General features: G+C 67.4%; 1 protein-coding gene across 1 annotated transcript; it reads left to right on the plus strand.

Annotated features, from left to right (window-relative positions):
• Positions 1-641: 641 nt before the first annotated feature.
• Positions 642-17,807, plus strand: LOC128802785 (integrin alpha-5-like; the record flags this gene model as incomplete). The annotated part of the gene is given in 31 exon segments (XM_053969353.1): positions 642-770; positions 1,621-1,733; positions 2,645-2,771; positions 3,156-3,217; positions 3,841-3,886; positions 4,363-4,488; positions 5,075-5,119; positions 5,214-5,257; positions 5,656-5,712; positions 6,158-6,210; positions 6,951-7,046; positions 7,048-7,157; positions 8,135-8,326; positions 8,678-8,723; positions 8,905-9,012; positions 9,740-9,795; positions 10,065-10,234; positions 10,830-10,967; positions 11,322-11,389; positions 11,856-12,006; positions 12,401-12,493; positions 12,894-12,973; positions 13,758-13,838; positions 14,242-14,344; positions 14,657-14,809; positions 15,319-15,387; positions 15,700-15,813; positions 16,311-16,412; positions 17,059-17,094; positions 17,096-17,182; positions 17,623-17,807. Coding segments are annotated over 31 exon segments (2,939 nt in total), but the record flags the coding sequence as incomplete, so codon positions are not given.
• Positions 17,808-21,700: the final 3,893 nt, after the last annotated feature.

Genomic DNA, 21,700 nt, shown 5'->3' on the forward strand with positions numbered 1-21,700 from the left:
TTTTTTGGTTTTTTGAGAGTTCTTTTTTTTCTGTTCTTTTTTTGTTGAGTGTTTTTTTTTTGAGTTTTTTTTTCTTTTTTGGTTTTTTTCTTTGTTTTTGTTGTTCTTTTTTGTTTTTTTTTTCTGTTTTGTAGAGAGTTTTGTTTTGAGTTTGTTTTTTTATTTCTTTGTTTTTGTTCTTTTGAGTTTTTTGTTTTTTGCTTTTTTGATTATTGGTTTCTTTTTTGTTCTGGAGGAGAGAGAGAGATCTGCCCCCGGGGGGCTCGGGAGGGCGCGGGGGGGCCCGAACATCTGGGGGGGACCCGAACATCTGTGGGGGGGACCCACGCAGGGCCTTGCCGCCCCCCCCCAGTCCCACGTGTGACCCCACAGGGGGCCCCGGGGCTAACCGGGGAGCGCCCGGTGAGCGTCCCCCGCCGCCCGGGACCTCCCCGACCCCCCCGGCCGTGTCCCCCCCTCCCCCCCAGGCTTGGTGCTCCCCCCCCCGGCCCGGGAGGGGTCCCGGAGCACCGGGGCTGAGCCGGAGGGACACAGGGAACACCCGTGGGACCCCCCGGGCCTGTCGCGCCCCCCCCCCGGGTGTCCCGCGGGTGACAAGAGCCGTGTCCCCGCGCGGTCACCCCCCTGTCCCCCCCCCCCAGTGTCAGCATCCTGGTGGGGGCCCCCCAAGGCCAACACGAGCCAGCCCAATGTCACCCAGGGGGGGGCCGTGTTCCACTGCCCGTGGCCCCCCGGGGGCGGCTGCACCCCCATCGACTTCGACCACATCGGTGAGGGGACATGGGGACACTTGGGGACACCTGGGGGCATGGGGGGACACGGGGGGGGGGGAAGGGGACACGGGGGGGGGAAGGGGACACGTGTGGGATGGGGACGTGGAGCGGGGGACAGGACCCCCAGGGCATGGGGACAGGGACACAGATGGGGACAGGACGTCCAGAAATGGGGGCAGGGACAGGGACAAACCCCCAGGAATGGGGACACGGGTGGGGACAGGATCCCCAGGAACGGGGACAGGGACAGGGACAAACCCCCCAGGAATGGGGACACGGGTGGGGACAGGATCCCCAGGAACAGGGACAGGGACAAACCCCCCAGGAATGGGGACACGGGTGGGGACAGGATCCCCAGGAACAGGGACAGGGACAGGGACAAACCCCCCAGGAATGGGGACACGGCTGGGGACAGGATCCCCAGGAACAGGGACAGGGACAGGGACAAACCCCCCAGGAATGGGGACACGGGTGGGGACAGGATCCCCAGGAACAGGGACAGGGACAGGGACAAACCCCCCAGGAATGGGGACACAGGTGGGGACAGCAGGACATGGCCAGGGGAGGATGGGGACACAGACCCCCCCCCACCCCGGCATGTGGGGACAGGGATGGGGACACCCCAGGGGACAGGGCCACACCGGTGGCACCCAGGAGCCCCCCAGGGCAGCTCCGTGTCCCCGTCCCCTGTCACCGTCCCCTGTCCCTGTCCCCATCCCCCCGCTGGCCTTGGCTCCCGTTAATGATCAACCCTGGGGCCGGGGGGGTTGGGGGGGCCGGGGGGTCCCCGGGGGGGGAGGGGGGTGGCCTGACCGCTGTCCCCGTCCCTGTCCATGTCCCCCACCAGGGACCCGCACCCACGACTTTGGGGGCAACAGCAGCGACGGCCCCGAGCCCGTGGAGTTCAAATCCCTGCAGTGGTTCGGGGCCACCGTGAGGGCCCACAACGGCTCCATCCTGGTACGGGACACCGGGGACACCAGGGGGGATGCTGGGGACAGTGGGGACACTGGGGACACCGGGGACATTGGGGCCACTGGGGACACCGGGGACACTGGGGGGACACTGGGGACAGTGGGGACACTGGGGACGCTGGGGACACTGGGGACACAGGGGACACTGGGGACACTGGGGACATTGGGGACACAGGGGGGACACAATGGCTCCATCCTATACGGGACACTGGGGACACAGGGGGGACACTGGGGACAGTGGGGACAGTGGAGACAATGGGGACACTGGGAACATTGGCGACACTGGGGACAATGGGGGGACACAACGGCTCCATCCTGGTACGGGACACTGGGGACACCAGGGGGACACTGGGGACACTGGGGACATTGGGGACACAGGGGGGACACAATGGCTCCATCCTATACGGGACACTGGGGACACAGGGGGGATGCTGGGGACAGTGGGGACATTGGGGACACTGGGGACACAGGGGGGACACTGGGGAGACACGGGGGACAATGGGGGGACACAATGGCTCCATCCTGGTACGGGACACTGGGGACACCAGGGGGACACTGGAGACACTGGGGACAGTGGGGGCATTGGGGACATTGGGGACATTGGGGACACAGGGGAGACACAACAGCTCCATCCTGGTATGGGACAGCGGGGGGACGCTGGGGACAGTGGGGACATTGGGGACACTGGGGGGGCACAACAGCTCCATCCTGGTAGAGGACACTGGGGGACACTGGGGGAACACTGGGGACATTGGGGCACTGGGAGGAACGGGGCACACCGGGCACACCAGGGGGTCACCCTGAGGTGCCCATGCTCCCCCTATGTCCCCCCCGTGTCCCCCCCGTGTCCCCCTCATGCCCCCCCCGTGTCCCCCCGTGTCCCCCCGTGTCCCCCAGGCTTGTGCCCCCCTGTACAGCTGGAGCCCCCCCAAGGAGGAGGGGGGGGCGCGGGAGCCGGTGGGCTCCTGCTTCCTGTCCCTGGGCAACTTCTCCAAGTTCGTGGAGTACGCGCCCTGCCGCTCAGGTGGGACCCCAAAAGCCCCCCGGGACCCCAAAACACACCCTGGGACCCCCAAAAACAGCCCTAAATACACCACAGGACCCTCAAAAACACCCCGGGACCCCCAAAAACAGCCCCGAATACACCCCAGGAGCCCCAGAAATACCCAGCTCCTCCCTGCCGCTCAGGTGGGACCCTAAAATACCCCTGGGATGCCAAAAAACACCCTGGGACCCCCAAAACCAGCCCCAAATACACCCCAGGAGCCCCAGAAATACCCAGCTCCTCCCTGCTGCTGAGGGTGGGATCTCAAAACAGCCCAGGACCCCCTAAAAACCTCCTGGGACCCCCAAAAACACCCCCAAAAACACCCCAGGACCCCCACATTACCCCCCTGTGCCCCCCCAGACCTGAACTCGGCGGCCGGGCAGGGCTACTGCCAGGGGGGCTTCAGCGCCGAGTTCACCCAGGTGGGCTGGGGGGGCTCGGGGGGCTGGGGGAGGGGAGGGAGGGGGGTCTGGGGGGTTTTGGGGGGGTTTGGGGGTTTGGGTTTTTGGGGGGGGTTTGGGGGGGGGTTAGGGGGGGTTTGGGGGTTCAGGGGGGTCCCGGGGGGTTTTGGGGTTTTGGTTTTTGGGGGTTTTTGGGAGGTCCTGGGCGGGTTAGGGGGGTTGGGGTTTTTGGGGCGTCCCGGGGGGTTTGGGGTTTTTGGGGTGTTCGGGGTTTTTGGGGGGTCCCGGGGGGTTCGGGTTTTTGGGGGTTTTTGGGGGATCCCGGGCAGGTTTGGGGGTTGGGGGTTTTGGGGCGTTCGGGTTTTTTTGGGGTCCCGGGGGGTTTGGGGTTTTTGGGCGGTTTGGGTTTTTGGGAGGTCCCGGGGGGTTTGGGGTTTTTGGGGGGTTCGGGTTTTCGGGGGTTTTTGGGGGGTCCCGGGCAGGTTTGGGGGTTGAAGTTTTTGGGGGGTTCAGGTTTTTGGGGGTTTCTGGGGGGTCCCGGGCAGGTTTGGGGGTTGGAGTTTTTGGGGGGTTCGGGTTTTTGGGGGGTCCCGGGGGGTTTGGGGTGCAGCCCCGGCTGAGGGGGGTCCCCGCTGTCTCTGCAGACCGGCCGGGTGCTCCTGGGGGGGCCTGGCAGCTACTTCTGGCAAGGTGAGAGCCTGGCCTGGCCTGGCCCTGTGTCCCCGCTGTGTCCCCACTGTCCCCTGTGTGTCCCCAGGGTCCCCTGCCTGTCCCCACTGTCCCCTGTGTGTCCCCTGTGTGTCGCCCCGTCCCTGCCCACCCTGTCCCTGCCTGTCCCCTTTTGTCCCCTGCCTCCCTCCCCATCCCCCTGTCCTCCCTGTCCCTGTCCCTGTCCGTGTCCCTGTCCCTGTCTCGCGGTACCTGGGGAGGTGTCCCCAGGTGGTGCTTAGGTGTCCCCATGGGGGTGCTGGGGTGTCCCCATATCCCCGTGTCCCCAGGGTAGTGCTGAGGTGTCCCCGTGTCCCCAGGGCAGTACAGAGGTGTCCCCATGTCCCCAGGGCAGTACTGAGGTGTCCCCGTGTCCCCAGGACAGGTGATGACATGTCCCTGTGTCCCCGTGTCCCCAGGACAGGTGATGACATGTCCCTGTGTCCCCGTGTCCCCAGGACAGGTGATGTCGGCCACCCAGGAGCAGATCGCGGCCGGGAACTTCCCCGAGTACCTGATCCAGGAGGTGCCGGGACAGCTGCAGACACGCCAGGCGGCACCGAGCCACGACGACAGCTACATGGGTGACATGGGACACCTGGGGACACCTGGGGACACCTGGGGACACCTGGGGGACATGGGGGACACGGGGACACGGGGACACAGGGACAGCTGCAGACACGCCAGGCGGCACCGAGCCACGACGACAGCTACATGGGTGACATGGGACACCTGGGGACACCTGGGGACACCTGGGGACACCTGGGGACATGGGGACATGGGGACATGGGACACCTGGGGGACATGGGGACAGCTCCAGACGCGCCAGGCGGCACCGAGCCACGACGACAGCTACATGGGTGACATGGGACACCTGGGGACACCTGGGGGACATGGGGGACACGGGGACACAGGGACAGCTGCAGACGCGCCAGGCAGCACCGAGCCACAACGACAGCTACATGGGTGACATGGGACATGGGGACATGGGGACATGGGACACCTGGGGACACCTGGGGACCTGGGACACCTGGGGACATGGGGACATGGGGACACCTGGGGACACCTGGGGGACATGGGGATGTGGGGGATGCGGGATATGGGGACATGGGCAGTGGCACCAGGTGGCACACAGGTGACACACAGATGACACTCTCTCTCCCACCCCAGGCTACTCGGTGGCAGTCGGGGAGTTCAGCGGTGACACCACGCAAGGTGGGTGACAGGGGGTGACACCGAGGGTGACACAGCCACCCCCGGCCGCCACCTGAGAGTGTCCTTTTATCCCTTTGTCCCTTTGTCCCCACAGACTTCGTGGCCGGTGTCCCCAAGGGCAACCTCACCTACGGCTACGTAAGGGGGGGACATGAGGGGACACGGGGGGACATGGGGGGGCACAAAGGGGACAAAGAGGGGACATGGGGGGACACGGGGGGACATGGGGGGGCACAAAGGGGACAAAGAGGGGACATGGGGCGACACGGGGGGACATGAGGGGACATGGGAGGGACACGGGGGGACAAAGAGGGGACATGGTAGGGGACACAAAGGGGACACAGGGGACATTGGGGACACGGGGGGGTCACAATGGCTCCATCCTGGTACACTGGGGACATTGGGGACACAAAGGGCACATGGAGGGCACACGGGGGGCACAAAGGGGACACGTGGGGGGCACTGGGGGGGTGGCAGGGCCCGTGTCCCCCCCCCGCTGGCTCAGTGTCCCCTCGCTGTCCCCTTGCTGTCCCCAGGTCACCATCCTCAATGGCACCAACATGAGGTCCCTGTACAACTTCTCGGGGGAGCAGGTGGGGACGGGGGGTCCTGGGGGGGTCTGGAGGGGTTTGGGGGGGTCTTGGGGAGTCCTTCGGGGGACCTGGGAGGGTTCTGGGGGGTCCCGGGGGGGTTTGGGGAGTCCTGGGGGGTCTGGGGCGTCCGGGGGGGTTTGGGGGGTTCTGGGGGGGTCTGCAGGAGTTTGGGGGGGATCTGGGGGGAGCCCAGAGGGGCCCGGGGGGGTCTGGGGGATCTGAGGGGTCTGGAGGGTCCTGGGGGCTCCTGGGGGGTCCTGTGGGTGTCTGGGGGTACCCAGAGGGGACCCGAGGTGGGGGAGGGGGAAACACGAAGGGGGGGGTGTCTCAAATGGGGCGGGGCTCTAAAATTGGGTGTGGGGTCATCATGGAGGGGTGAATGGAGGCGCACGGAATTTGGGGGGGGTCGTCACCCCCCCTCACTCTGTTTTGTCCCTCCCCCAAGATGGCCTCGTATTTTGGATACGCCGTGGCCGCCACCGACGTCAACAACGATGGGTGAGGGACCCCGGGACCCCCCGGACCCCCCAAAGTCACTCTGTGACACCCCCAAACTGACCGGTGCCCCCCGTGCCCCCCAGTCTCACCTGGTGCCTCCCCAGTGACTCCTCCCCAGTCTGACCCAGTGTCCCGGTGCCCCTGGTCGGTCTGACCCAGTGCCCCCCAGTCTCACCCGGTGCCGTTCCCGGTGCCCCAGTTGTCCCGGTGCCCCCGGTCTGACCCGGTGTCCCGGTGTCCCGGTGCTCCCAGTCAGTCTCACCCGGTGCCCTTCCTGGTGCCCCCCCGGGTCTGACCTGGTGCCCGGTGCCCCTGGTGTCCCAGTGTCCCGGTGCCCCCGATGTGACCCGGTGTGTCCCAGTGTCCTGGTGCCCCTGGTGCCCCCGGTGTCCGGTGCCCCCTGGTCAGTCTGGCCCGGTGTCCCGGTGTCCCAGTGCCCCCGGTGTGACCCAATGCCCGGTGCCCCCTGTGTGACCTGGTGTCCCTGGTGTGTCCCAGTGCCCAGTGCCCCCGGTGTGACCCAATGCCCGGTGCCCCCGGTGTGTCCCGGTGCCTGGTGCCCCCCAGTGTGACCCGGTGCCGGGTGTCCCGGTGCCCGGTGCCCCCGGTGTGTCCCGGTGTCCCGGTGCCCCTGCTGTGTCCCGGTGCCCGGTGCCCCCGGTGTGTCCCGGTGCCCCCGGTATGACGCGGTGTCCCGGTGCCTGATGCCCCCGGTGTGACCCGGTGCCCGGTGCCCCCAGGCTGGCGGACCTGCTGGTGGGGGCGCCGCTGTTCATGGCGCGCAGCGGCGCGGGGGGGGCGCGGGAGCTGGGCCGCGTGTACGTGTTCCTGCAGCGGGGGGGGGGCCGCGCCCGCCGCCCCCGCCGCCCTCACCGGCCAGCACGAGTTCGGCCGCTTCGGCAGCGCCATCGCCGCGCTCGGAGACCTGGACCGCGACGGATACAACGGTACCGGCACCGGGAACGGGAACGGGAACGGGAACGGGACTGGGGGCAACCGGGAACGGGAACGGGAACGGGAACAGGAACGGGAACGGGAGCGGGAACAGGAACGGGACTGGGGGGAACCGGGAACGGGAACGGGAACGGGAACAGGAACGGGAGCAGGAACAGGAACGGGAATGGGGGGGACCGGGAACGGGAACAGGAACGGGAACGGGAACAGGAGCGGGAACGGGAGCGGGAACAGGAACGGGACTGGGGGGAACCATGAACGGGAATGGGAATGGGAACGGGAACGGGAACGGGACTGAGGGGAACCGGGAACGGGAACGGGAATGGGAATGGGAACGGGACTGAGGGGAACCGGGAACGGGAACAGGAATGGGAGCGGGAACAGGAACGGGAACGGGAACGGGACTGAGGGGAACCGGGAACAGGAATGGGAGCAGGAATGGGAACGGGAACGGGAACGGGAATGGGGGGAATGGGAATAGGAATGGGAACGGGAACGGAGACGGGGATGGGGACGGGGGCGGCGGGGGGAACGGGAACAGGAATGGGAACGGGAATGGCACGAGGAACGGGAATGGGAACGGGGGGAACTGGGAACGGCACCGGGGAGGCACCGGGAACAGGAACGGGGGATACTGGGAACGGGAACGGGGGGCACTGGGGGGCACCGGGGGTATGGGGGGCAAAGGGGGCAAACGGGGGGGGTTTGGGGGAGTTTATGGGGGTTTATGGGGGTGTTATTGGGGGGTTACTGGGGGTCTTTATGGGAGGGTTATTGGGGGGTTTATGGGGGGCACTGGGGGCGCAAAGGGGGAACGGGGGGGTTATGGGGGGTTTAGGGGGGTTTATGGGGGCGCGGGGGGGTTATGGGGGGTTTATGGGGGCACGGGGGGGTTATGGGGGGTTATTGGGGGCACGGGGGGGTTATGGGGGTGCCCCCCCGTGCCCCCCCCACTGACCCCCGTGTCCAGACGTGGCCGTGGGGGCCCCGCTGGGGGCCGAGGGTCGCCGCGGGCTCGTGTTCATCTTCCGGGGGGGGGGCGCGGGGCTGCGCCCCCGGCCCGCGCAGGTGCTGCGGGGGCTGGGCGGGCCCCGGGGCCAGCCCGACTTCTTCGGGGCCGCCCTGCGCGGGGCCACCGACCTGGACGGCAACGGCTACCCCGGTGAGGGACGCCGTGTCACCCGTGTCACCTCCCGTGTCACCTCCCGTGTCACCCCTGTCACCCATGTCACCTCCTGTGTCACCCCTGTCACCTCCCCCCCACAGCTACCCCAGTGAGGGACGCTGTGTCACCACCCGTGGGATGCCATGTCACCACCCGTGTCACCTCCCATGTCACCCCTGTCACCCATGTCACCTCCTGTGTCATCCCTGTCACTCCCCCCATGTCCCTCTGGTGTCCCCCCAGTGTCCCCGTGTCCCCACATCCCTGTCCCCCCAGTGTCCCCACATCCCTGTCCCTGTCCCCCCTTGGTGTCCCTGTGTCCCCTTGGTGACCCCCCTGTCCCCACAGACCTCCTGGTTGGTGCCTTCGGGGCGGACACGGCCGTGGTTTACAGGTGAGTGACACCTGTGTCACCTGTCACTGGTGTCACCTGTGTCACTGCTGTCACCTGTGTCACCTGTGTCACTTGTCACCTGTATCACCGGTGTCACCTGTGTCACCCGTCACCGGTGTCACCGCTGTCACCGGTGTCACCCCCGGGGTCCCGGGGGTCCCTGACCCCGTGTCCCCCCCAGGGGCCGCCCCATTGTCCACGCCAGCGCCACCCTGGCCATTGTCCCCACCATGTTCAACCCCGAGGAGCGCGGCTGCGTCCTGGCGGCCAGCGGCCACCACGTGTCCTGGTGGGTGACACCGCGGGGACAGCATGGGGACAGCGCGGGGACAGAGCAGGGACAGAGCGGGGACGGGGACAGAGCGGGGACGGGGACAGAGCGGGGACAGAGCAGGGACAGAGCAGGGACAGAGCGGGGACGGGGACAGAGCGGGGACAGAGCGGGGACAGAGCAGGGACAGAGCGGGGACAGAGCAGGGACAGAGCAGGGACAGAGCGGGGACGGGGACAGAGCGGGGACAGAGCGGGGACAGCGGGGACAGCATGGGGACAGAGCGGGGACAGAGCAGGGACAGAGCGGGGACGGGGACAGAGCGGGGACAGAGCGGGGACAGCGGGGACAGCATGGGGACAGAGCGGGGATGGGGACAGAGCGGAGACAGAGCGGGGACAGCGGGGACAGCGGGGACAGCACGGGGACAGAGTGGGGACAGCGGGGACAGAGCAGGGACAGCAGGGATGGCGGGGACAGAGCAGGGACAGTGGGGAGGACAGTAGAGAGGTGATGGGGGACACTGGCGGGGACACAGGGAGGGGACACCAGGTGTTCCCAGGGACATAAGGACACTGGGAGGGGACACCGGGAGGGGACACGGGGACAGAGCGTTGGGGACACTGCGGGGGTCCCTGGGTGTCCCTGCTGGGGGGACACCGAGGGGGACAGTGCTGGGGACAGCCAGGGGTGGCCGGGGGGACACTGAGGGGACACGTAGTGCCACCCCTGTGTCCCCTGCCAGCATCAATGTCACCTTCTGCCTCAACGCCTCCGGACGTCACCTGCCTGGGCCCATTGGTGAGGGGACAGGGGACAGCGGGGGGGACAGGGGACAGTGGGGGGGACACGGGGACACCGGGGATGTCCCTGGCATGTCCCCGTGTCCCCAGGGGGTGGCACTGCAGCCGTGGGGACAGGACAGGGACACCGGGGATGTCCCTGAAGTGTCCCCGCGGTGTCCCCGTGTCGCCAGCGGGTGGCACAGCAGCCGTGGGGACAGCACGGGGACACCGGGTCCGTCCCTGACGTGTCCCCGCGGTGTCCCCGCGGTGTCCCCGTGTCGCCAGGGCTGGCGCTGGAGCTGAGCGTGGACGGGGCCAAGGCGGGGGGGGCGCGGCGGGCGCTGTTCCTGGGGGGGGGCGCGGGGGGGGCGCCCCCCTCCCCCACCCGGAACCTGTCCCTGGAGGTCCCCAACGGGGGGACCCCGCGCTGCCGCACGCTGGCCGTGTTCCTGAGGGTAAGGGGGACCCCGAGACCGCCCCGGGACCCCGACACCGCCCCAAAACCGCCCCGGGACCCCAAAACCAGACTCAAAACCGCCCCGGGACCCCGAAACGCCCCAAAACCCCCCCGGGACCCCAAAACCGCCCCGGGACCCCAAACCAGCCCCAAATACCCCAAAACCGCTTCCCAGGACCCCAAAAGCATCCCCGGGGTGTGACACCCCTCGTGTCACCCCCGTGTCACTCTGGGGAGCCCCAGTGCCACCTCTGGGTCCCCCGTGTCACCTCCCTGTCACCCCTGGGACCCGCCGGTGTCCCCCCCCGGCGTGTCCCCTCGCTGTCCCTGCGCTGTCCCATCACTGTCCCCTGTCCCCAGAACGAGTCCGAGTTCCGGGACAAGCTGTCACCCATCCCAGTGTCCCCTCTTTGTCTCCTCTCTGTCCCCGCGGTGTCCCCACCGTGTCCCCACGTTGTCCCCTGTCCCCAGAACGAGTCCGAGTTCCGGGACAAGCTGTCGCCCATCCCAATGTCCCCTCTTTGTCCCCTCTCTGTCCCCGCGGTGTCCCCGCCGTGTCCCCGCCGTGTCCCCACGCTGTCCCCTGTCCCCAGAACGAGTCCGAGTTCCGGGACAAGCTGTCGCCCATCCCGGTGTCGCTGAGCCTGGCCCTGGACCCGGCCGTGTCCCCTCCCCCGCCGGGGCTGTCACCGCTGCTGGCCCCGGCCACGCGCACGCGCCTGGAGGCCAAGGTGGGCGGGGCCACCTCTGTGTCACCTGTGTGTCACCTGTGTCACCTCTGTGTCACCTGTGTCACCTCTGTGTCACCTCTGTGTCACCTGTGTCACCTTGTGCCACCTGTGTCACCCTGTGTCACCATGTGCCACCCTGTGCCGCATCTGTGCCACTCCTGTCACCTCTGTGTCACCCTTGTGTCACCCTGTGTCACCCTGTCCCCCGTGTCCCTCATCACCCTGATGTCTCCAATGTCCCCAATGTCCCCATCACCCCTCTGATGTCCCCTGTGTCCCTGCTGTCCCCTCAGCTGTCCCCTGTGTCCCTGCTGTCCCCTCAGCTGTCCCCTCAGCTGTCCCCTGTGTCCCCAGGCCCACATCCAGCTGGACTGTGGCGAGGACAATGTCTGTGTCCCCGACCTGCAGCTCGAGGCCACCACGTAAGGGGGGACACGGGGACACCAGGGGGACATTGGGGGACACTGGGGACACTGGGGGACACTGGGGACACCGGGGGGACACTGGGGACACTGGGGGTATTGGGGGACAACGGGGGACACCGGGGACGCCAGGGGGACATGGGGGGACACAGGGGACACCAGGAGGACATGGGGGGACACCAGGGGACACTGCGTAAGGGGGGGCACTGGGGACACCAGGGGACAGTGGGGGACACTGGGGGACCGGGGAGGGGTGGCCGTGCCCGGGGTGGCCCTGGAGGTGTCCCCTTTGTCACCCCCCTGTCCCCCCAGGGACGGCCGGGCCGTGTCCCTGGGGGTGTCCCGGGGGTGTCCCCATGGGTGTCCCCACTGTCACCGCGCAGGGACCGCCGGGCCGTGTCCCCGGGGGGGGTTCCGGGGGTGTCCCGGGGGTGTCCCCATGGGTGTCCCCACTGTCACCGCGCAGGGACCGCCGGGCCGTGTTCCTGGGGGACAGGAACAGCCTGAACGTGACGTTCCACGCGCGGAACGTGGGCGAGGGGGGGGCCTACGAGGCCGAGCTGCTGGTGCGGCCCCCCCCGGGCGCGCTCTACTCGGGGGTGCTGCGGCCGCACGGGGTGAGGGGGGGCGGCACGGGGGGGCACCGCGGTGGGGAGGGGGCTTGGGGGGCTGGGGGGGCACCCTGAGGGTGGGGAGGGGGCTGCAGGTAATGGGGGGAAGGGGTTTGGGGGGTTTAAAGGTCTGGGGGGGCACCCGGGGGTGGGGAGGGGGCTGCAGGTAAAGGGGGGGGGGTTTGGGGGGTTTGAGGGGCTGGGGGGGCACCCCGGGGGGGGGGAGGGGGGTCACAGGTAATGGGGGGAGGGGGTTTGGGGGGGAGTTGGGGGTGTTTGGGGGGTCAGAAGTGCCTGGGGGGGGTCAGGGGGTGTCTCCACATATGGAGCTGGGGGGTCACTGGTGGGGGGGTCACCACTGCTGACCCCCCCCTCCCATTTCACTCCACGCCCCCCCCAGAATTTCTCTGCCCTGAGCTGTGAGCTGGGGGGGGGCAACAGCTCGAGCCCCCTGGTGTGCGACCTGGGCAACCCCATGAAGGCGGGGGCCAGCGTGAGTGGGGGCTGGGGGGGGCTGGGGGGTTCGAGGGGGGATTCTGGGGGGTTGGGGCAGTTTGGGGGGGATTGGGGCGGTTTAGGGGGGTGTGGGGGTCTTTGGGGGGATGTGGGCGGCTCTTTGGGAGGGTTTTGGGGAGTCTGGGGGTGTCTTTGGGGGGGTCTCGGAGGATTTTGGGGGATTACATGGGGGGTTTGGGGGAGTCGGGGGAATTTGGGGGTTTTGGGGGGTTTGGGGGGCTCTTTGGGGTGTTTGAGGGGATTTCGGGAGGATTTGGGGGGCTCTGGGGGGTTTTGAGGGGGTGATTGTGAGGGTTTTGGGGGGTCTGGGGGGCTGTGGGGTTCTGGTGGGTTTGGGGGGTCCGGGCTGAGCCCCCCCCGTGTCCCCGCGGCCGCAGATCCGGGGGGGGCTGCGCTTCACCCTCCCCCACCTGAGCGACGACAGCGACAGCGTCACCTTCGAGCTGCAGATCCGCAGGTGCAGGGCGGGGCCCGGGGGCCTCGGGGGGCACCGGGGGACACTGGGGACACTGGGGACACAGGGGACACTGGGGACATTGGGGACATTGGGGACACTGGGGACATTGGGGACGCTGGGGACGCTGGGGACACTGGGGACGCTGGGGATGCTGGGGGGACTGGGGATGCTGGGGACATTGGGGACACTGGGGACGCTGGGGATGCTGGGGACATTGGGGATGCTGGGGGGACTGGGGGCATGGGGGGGTACGGGGGGCAATGGGGACACTGGGGGGCACCAGGGGGCACGGGGGGCACTGGTGGCACTGGGAATACTGGGGACACTGGGGACATTGGGGGCACGGGGGGCATGGGGGGCACTGGGGACACTGGGGGGCACCGGGGGACACGGGGGGCACTGGGAATACTGGGGACACGGGGGGCACCAGGGGGCACCCCCAGTCTGGGGAGCTGGGGGGATCTGGTTCCCCCAGTTTGGGGGGGTCAGGAGGGGCTGGCACCCCCGTTTTGGGGGTCAGGGGAGGTCACAGGGGTTGTGCCACCCCCCAGTTTGGGGTCGGGGTGTCCCCAGGATGGGGGGGGTCCCTGGGGGCATCCCCAAGATGGGTGAGGGTCCCTGTTGGTGTCCCCAACGTGTGGCGGGGTCCCCAGGGGTCTCCCCAAGGTGGGGGGGGGGTCCCTGTTGGTGTCCCCAAGGTGGGGGGGGGGTCCCTGTTGGTGTCCCCAAGGTTATGGGGGGTCCCGGGGGGGTCCGGGCCGTGACGCCCCCTCTCCCCCTGCAGCAAGAACGCGAACAACTCGCAGAGCGCCGTGGTGGCCGTGGCGCTGGCCGTGAGGGCGGCCACCAGGGTGTCCGTGCTGGGGTGAGTGACCACGAGGACATGGGGACAGCCAGGGGACACGGGGACATGGGGACAGCCAGGGGACAGCCAGGGGACAGCCAGGGGACACGGGGACATGGGGACAGCCAGGGGACACAGGAACACAGAGGGACACACAGGGGACACAGAGGGGCCACACAGGGGACAGCCAGGAGACACAGGGGACACACAGGGGACACACAGGAACACAGAGGGACACACAGGGGACACGGAGGGGACACACTGCGACACACGGACAAACAGGGGACACCGAGGGGACACAGAGACACAGAGGGACACACAGGGGACACGGAGGGGACACAGGGGACACACAGGGGACACGGAGGGGACACACAGGGGACACGGAGGGGACACGCGCGGCGCTGACCCCCCGGTGTCCCTTCAGGGTGTCCCGGCCCGACGTTGTCATCGTCCCCGAGGGGGGGTGGGGACCCGACCCCCCCCAGCGGCTGCAGGACCTGGGGCCACCCGTGGAGCACGTCTACGAGGTGGGGACACCGTGGGACACGGCCCCAGCCGGGGGCCACCTGTCCCCAACCCTGGGGTCTTGGTGTCCCCTGTCCCCAAACCTGGGGTCTTGGTGTCCCCAACCCTGGGGTCTTCGCATCCCCAGCCTGGGGTCCTGATGTCCCCAGTCCTGGAGGTTCCCATGTCCCCAACCCTGGGGTCCCTGTGTCCCCAAATCGGGGCTGTCCCCCCATCCCTGAGCCCTGGGGGTCCCCAAGTCCTGACACCGTGTCCCCCCCATGTCCCCCCTGTGTCCCCCCCGTGTTCCCCCCGTGTCCCCCCCGTGTCCCCAGGTGGTGAACGAGGGTCCCAGTGCCATCAGCCAGGGCACGCTGGAGCTCAGCTGTCCCCTGGGCCACCGTGGCCACCCCCTGCTCTACGTCACCGGCCACTCGGGGCTGCCCAACTGCTCGGCCAGCCACGCCACCGACCCCCTGCGGCTGGAGGTACGGGGACACTGGGGACATTGGGGACATTGGGGGTACTGGGGGCGCTGGGGACATTGGGGGTGCTGGGGGCACTGGGGACACTGGGGACATTGGGGACACTGGGGGTACTGGGGCCATTGGGGACATGGGGTACTGGGGGCATTGGGGACATTGGGGACACTGGGGACATTGGGGACACTGGGGACAGTGGGGATACTGGGGACATTGGGGACTTTAGGGACACTGGGGACATTGGGGACACTGGGGGCATTGGGGACATTGGAGGTACTGGGGACATTGGGTGGCACTGGGGACACTGGGGGTGCTGGGGACACTGGGGACATTGGGTGGCACTGAGGGACATCGGGAGGTGCCAGGGGTGGCCAGGGCTGTCCCCTCTGTCCCCAGTGCTGTCCCCTCTGTCCCCAGCGCTGTCCCCTCTGTCCCCAGCGCTGTCCCCAGGGCTGTCCCCTCTGTCCCCAGCGCTGTCCCCTCTGTCCCCAGCACTGTCCCCTCTGTCCCCACAGGAGCAGGAGCAGAGCCCGGGGCCGCACGTCCTGCAGCGCCGGGACACCGGGGACAACGGGGACACCCTGGTGAGTGGCGCTGTCCCCTTGTCCCCCTGCCACGCCCCTGTGACGGTACCGCCAGGGTCCCCAAGGCGGGGGCGCTGCGGTGACACCGGGGGGCGGCCAGGGGGGGACCGGAGTGACCAAGAGTGACCCAGCGGTGACAAGGAGGTGACCAGTGGTGACCGAGGTGACCAGTGGGGACAGGGGGTGACTGAGGGTGACCGGGAGTGACCAGTGGGACCAGGGGGTGACTGAGGTGACCAGAGGTGACCGGTGGTGGCCGCGGTGACCCCGGGGGTGGCCGGTGGTGACCCCGGGGGGTGGCGGTGGCCGCAGGGCTGTCCCGAGGCCGAGTGTTTCCGCCTGAGCTGCCCCTCGGGGGGGCTGGAGCGGCAGCAGCGCGTCACCCTGCGCCTCAGCTTCCGCCTGCGGACCCCCCCCCTGCGCCAGGTGAGACCCCCAAACTGCCCCGGCACCCCCCGGGACCCCCAAACTGCCCCGGGACCCCCCCGGGACCCCAAAACACCCCCGGGACCCCAAAACTGCCCCGGCACCACCCCAGGGACCCCCAAACTGCCCCGGGACCCCCCCGGGACCCCAAAACACCCCCGGGACCCCCCCGGGTACCCCAAACTCCTCTGGGACCTCCTGGGACCCCAAAACACCCCCGGGACCCCCCCCAGACCCCCCACGGGACACCCTGAGCCCCTCAGGATCCTGGGACCCCCCCAAAGTCCCAGGGAACCCCCCAGAACCTGGCCCGAATCCTGGGACCCCCCTGGAACCCCCCAGAACCCCCCGGGACCCCCTGGGACACCCCAGGAGCAGCCCTCGGGTGTCCCCTGGGTGTCCCGGTGGCACTGCTGGGATGTCCCCCCGTGTCCCGCTGGCACCGAGGGGGTGTCCCCAGCTGTCCCCACCTGTCCCCCCGTGTCCCCGTGTCCCAGCCGCAGGTGTGGCCGCTGTCCCTGCGCTGTGACGCCGAGTTCCGCGTGCTGCGGCTGCCATACCGCCTGCGACCCGAGCCACACCCGCGCCACCGGCTCCAGGTGACACCGGGGACATGGGGGACATGGGGGACACGGGGGTGACATGGGGGACACTGGGGACACGGGGACATGGGGGACACGGGGGGGACACAGCTCCTGTACTGCCTGCAGCCCGAGCCACACGCGCACCACCGGCTCCAGGTGACACCGGGGACACGGGGGACACTGGGAACACGGGGGTGACATGGGGGACACTGGGGGGGACACAGCTCCTGTACTGCCTGCGGCCCGAGCCACACCCACGCCACCAGCTCCAGGTGACACCGGGGACACGGGGGACATGGGGGACACGGGGGTGACATGGGGGACACTGGGGACACGGGGGACACTGGGGGACACGGGGGACACTGGGGACATGGGGGACACGGGGGACATGGGGGACACGGGGGTGACATGGGGGACACGGGGGACACTGGGGACACTGGGGACATGAGGGACACAGGGGACATGGAGGTGACATGGGGGTGACACCGTGGGTGACGCTGAGGTCTGGGGTGGCAGGAGGTGACAGCGCTGTCGCGGTCCTGCCCCGAGGCAGGCGGGGAGGGTCCCGGTGTGGGTGGTGGCACTGGGTGGCACTGAGTGACACTGGGTGACCCTGTGGGTGACACAGGGTGACACAGGGTGGCACTGTCCCTGTCCCCAGGTGGTGACAGCGCTGTCGCGGGCCCGGCCCGAGGCGGGGGGCGGGGGTCCCGGTGTGGGTGGTGGTCCTGGCCGTGCTGCTGGGGCTGCTCCTGCTCGGCCTCCTCTGCTACGGCCTCTACAAGGTGGGGCTGGGGGGCTGGGGGGGTCTGGGGGGGTCTGGGGGGGCTCTACAAGGTGGAGCTGTGGGGGTTTGGGGGGGTCTGGGGGGGCTCTGGGGGGATTTGGGGGAGCTGGGGGGTGGTCAAAGTGTTCTGGGGGGGTCTGGGGGGTCTCTATAGGGTGCGGTTGGGGGATTTGGGGGTTCTGGAGGGATTTGGGGGGTCAAAGGGGTCTGGGGGGTCTCTGCAAGGTGGGGATGAGGAGCTTGGGGGGCTAGGGGGACACTGGGGGGCACTGGGGGACACTGGGGGGCACTGGAGGACACTGGGGGGCACTCGGAGCACAGGGAGGTGGGGACACAGGGAGCACTGGGGACACTCGGGGAGGGCACAGGGACACGGGGGGTGGCACTGGGGGGTCCCGGGGGGATTTTGGGGTCCCCCTGACCCCCCTGTTCCCCCAGCTGGGGTTCTTCAAGCGCTCGGGGCCCTACGGCACCGCCATGGAGAAGGCGCAGCTCAAACCCCAGGCGGCCTCCGAGGCCTGAGGGGACCCTGCGGGGACAGGGACACCCGCGGCGGGGGACACCCCCAGCGGGGGACACCCCTGGGCTTGGAGACACCCACCGCAGGGGACACCCACGGCAGGGGACACCCACGGCGGGGGACACCCATGGCCAGGGACACTCCATGGCCAGGGACACCCACAGCGGGGGACACCCACGGCAGGGGACATCCCTGGGCTTGGGGACAGCCACGGCTAGGGACACTCCATGGCTTCAGGACATCCCATGGTCTGGGACACTTCACAGCTTGGGGACATCTCCACAGCTTGGGGACACCCCATGGCCTGGAAACACCCCAGGGCTTGGGGACATCCCATGGCCTGGGGACACTCCATGGCCTGGAACACGTCACAACTTGGGGACATCCCCACTGTTTGGGGGCACCCCAGGGCTTGGGGACACCGCAGGGCTTGGGGACACCCCATGGCTTCAGGACATCCCACGGCCTGGGACACTTCGCAGCTTGGGGACATCTCACAGCTTGGGGACACCCCATGGCCAGGGGACATCCCACGGCTTGGGGACCCCCGCAAGGACAATGTCACCTGCACGGCCAATGTCACCTGCATGGCCCGTGTCACCCGCACCGGTGACATCCCCCACTCCACGTCCCCGGCTGGGGACACCCACGGCGCCCACCCCCACACTGGCACGGCCACCACCGGGCTGAGGACACTGCCACAGAACTGTCACCGGGCTGTCACAGAATTGTCACCGGGCTGGGGACACTGTCACAGAACTGTCACCGGGCTGTCACAGAATTGTCACCGGGCTGGGGACACTGTCACAGAACTGTCACCGGGCTGTCACAGAATTGTCACCGGGCTGGGGACACTGTCACAGAACTGTCCCCAGGTTGTCACAGAACTGTCACCATACTGGGGACACTGTCACTGAACTGTCACCCTGCCAAGGACACTGTCCCAGGAACTGTCCCTAGGCTGTCACAGAATTGTCACCGGGCTCAGGACATTGTCATTGAACTGTCACCATGTTGGGGACACTGTCCCATGAACTGTCACCGCCCTGGGGAACCACCAGGACGTGTCCCCATGGCACAGCTGCCACCACCGGGTTGGGGACACCAAACTGGGAACCCCCGGACTGGGAACAACCCAGGATGTGTCACCAGCGGGAACTGTCACCACCAGTGGCAACTGTCACCACTGGACCGGGAATTGTCACCACGGGACCCGGAATTGTCACCACTGAAATGCGAATTGTCACCAGTGGCAATTGTCACCACCAGACTGGGAATTGTCACCACCAGGAACTGTCACCACCAGACTGGGAATTGTCACCACGGGACCGGGAACTGCTGGCACATGGGGTGACACCGAGCTGGCACCGACACGGCCACTGCAGGGGACACTGGGACACCGGCAGGACACTGAAGGGACACTCCTGGGACACCAGGACACTGCAGGGGACGCTGGGACACCAGGACACCTGTGGGACACCAGGACATGTCCCCAGCGCTGTCACCTCCCCGGGGACAGGACCCGCGGGTGGGAAAGCCGCGCCCCGCTGGCACCTGGTGGCGGTGTCACGGTGTCACCCTGTCCCGGCACGACCCGGGGACGCTGCCACCTGCTCCCGGTGCCACCCGCTGTCCCCCGGTGTCACCGCCCTGCACTGCCCTGCCCCCGCCGCGGGCACCTCACTTTGCACTGACCCCGAGTTTGGGGGCACAGCCTCGACCCCCCCTGTCCCCGGGGTGTCCCGGGGTGTCCCCGGTGTCCCCGGGGTGTCCCGGGGTGTCCCCGGTGTCACGGGGGGTTTGCACTATGGCGGGGGGGGCGGCTTCGGTTTGTATTTAATTGGGGGGGGCGGCCTCGGGGCCCCCCAATAAATGAGTCTGACCCAGAGGGGACGTGGGGACAGCGGGGGGACAGGGGGACACACATCGGGGGGACACACAGGGACACACACGGGGACAAGGGGACACTCGCGGACAGGGGGACACACACGGGGACGCACAGGGACATGGGGACAGCGGGACACACACGGGGACATGGGGACACTCGGGGACAGGGGGACATGGGGACAAACACGGGGATGTCGGACACACATGGGGACACAGGGACACGGGGACAGAAGGACATGGGGACACACACAGGGACATTGGGACACAGGGACACACACAAGGACATGGGGACAGGGGACACAGGGACAGGGACACAGGGACACACACAGGGACATGGGGACAGGGGACACAGGGACAGGGGACACAGGGACAGGGACACAGGGACACACACAGGGACAGGGGACACAGGGACAGGGACACGGGGACAGGGGACACAGGGACAGGGACACAGGGACACACACAGGAACATGGGGACGCGGGGACACAGGGACAGGGGACACAGGGACACGGGGACAGGGGACAGGGTACAGAGGACACGGTGACACACACAGAGACAGGGACAGGGACACACACAGGGACATGGGAACAGGGGACACAGGGACAGGGACAGGGGACACAGGGACAGGGGACACAGGGACACGGCGACAGGGGACATGGTGACACACACAGGGACATGGGACAGGGGACACAGGGACAGGGACATGGGGCAGGGGACATGGGACAGGAGACACAGGGACAGGGGACATGGGACAGGGGACACAGGGACCCAGGGACACACACAGGGACAGGGACAAGGACAGGGACAGGGGACACAGGGACAGGGGACACAGGGACAGGGACATGGGGCAGGGGACATGGGACAGGGGACACAGGGACAGGGACACACACAGTGACATGGGACAGGGGACACAGGGACCCAGGGACACAGGGACACACACAGGGACATGGGACAGGGGACACAGGGACCCAGGGACACACACAGGGACAGGGACACACACAGGGACAGGGACAGGGGACACAGGGACAGGGGACTCTCGTCGCCGGGCGGTCACGGCCCGCTGCCCCCGGACACTGCCGGGGCTCAATTACACCTCATTAGCAGCCGGGACTCGTCCGGTATCAATAATTAATTGATCATTCATCAATAATTAATGGATCTTTCATCGATCATTCATGGTAATTCATCAATAATTCACCGATAACTCATCAATAATTCACCGATCATTGACCCCCCCCGGCCCCCAAACACCGCCGAGCTGCTGGGGGGGGGGCAGCGCCCGCGGCACCCCCAGAGACCCCAAAATCCACAGACCCCGAAATCCACAGACCCCGAAATCCGGAGACCCCAAAATCCAGAGACCCCCCTGAGAGACCCCAGAGACCCCAAAATCCAGAGACCCTGAAATTCAGACTCTGAAATTCAGAGACCCCAAAATCCACAGACCCCGAAATCCAGAGACCCCAAAATCCAGAGACCCCCCCCCTGAGAGACCCCAGAGACCCCAAAATCCAGAGACCCCGAAATTCAGAGACCCCGAAATTCAGGTACCCTCCCTGAGAGGCGCCAGAGACCCCAAAATTCAGGTACCCTCCCTGAGAGGCGCCAGAGACCCCAAAATTCAGAGACCCCAAAATCCACAGACCCCGAAATCCAGAGACCCCGAAATCTAGAGACCCCAAAATCCACAAACCCCAAAATTCAGAGACCCCAAAACCCAGAGACCCCCCTGAGAGACCCCAGAGACCCCAAAACCCAGAGACGCCCCTGAGAGACCCCAGAGACCCCAGAATGCAGAAACTTCAAAATCCAGAGACCACAGAGAGATCCCATAGAGACCCCAAAATCCAGAGACCCCCCAGAGACCCCAAAATTCAAAGACCTGGTGTGTTTTGTGAGGTCTCTCGGGGAGGTCTCTGGCTTTTGGGGTCTCTGGATTTTTGGGGTCTCTCTGGGGGGTCTCTGAATTTTGGAGTCTCTAAATTTTGAGTTTTCTGAATTTTGGGGTCCCTGAATTTTGGGTTCTCTGGATTTTGAGGTCTCTGGATTTTGGGGTCTGTGGATTTTGGGGTCTCTGAATTTTGGATTCCCTGGATTTTGGGGTCCGTGGA

Source organism: Vidua macroura, unplaced genomic scaffold (assembly GCF_024509145.1).
Source record: "Vidua macroura isolate BioBank_ID:100142 unplaced genomic scaffold, ASM2450914v1 whyUn_scaffold_185, whole genome shotgun sequence".
In the NCBI taxonomy this organism is placed as follows: Eukaryota; Metazoa; Chordata; class Aves; order Passeriformes; family Viduidae; genus Vidua; species Vidua macroura.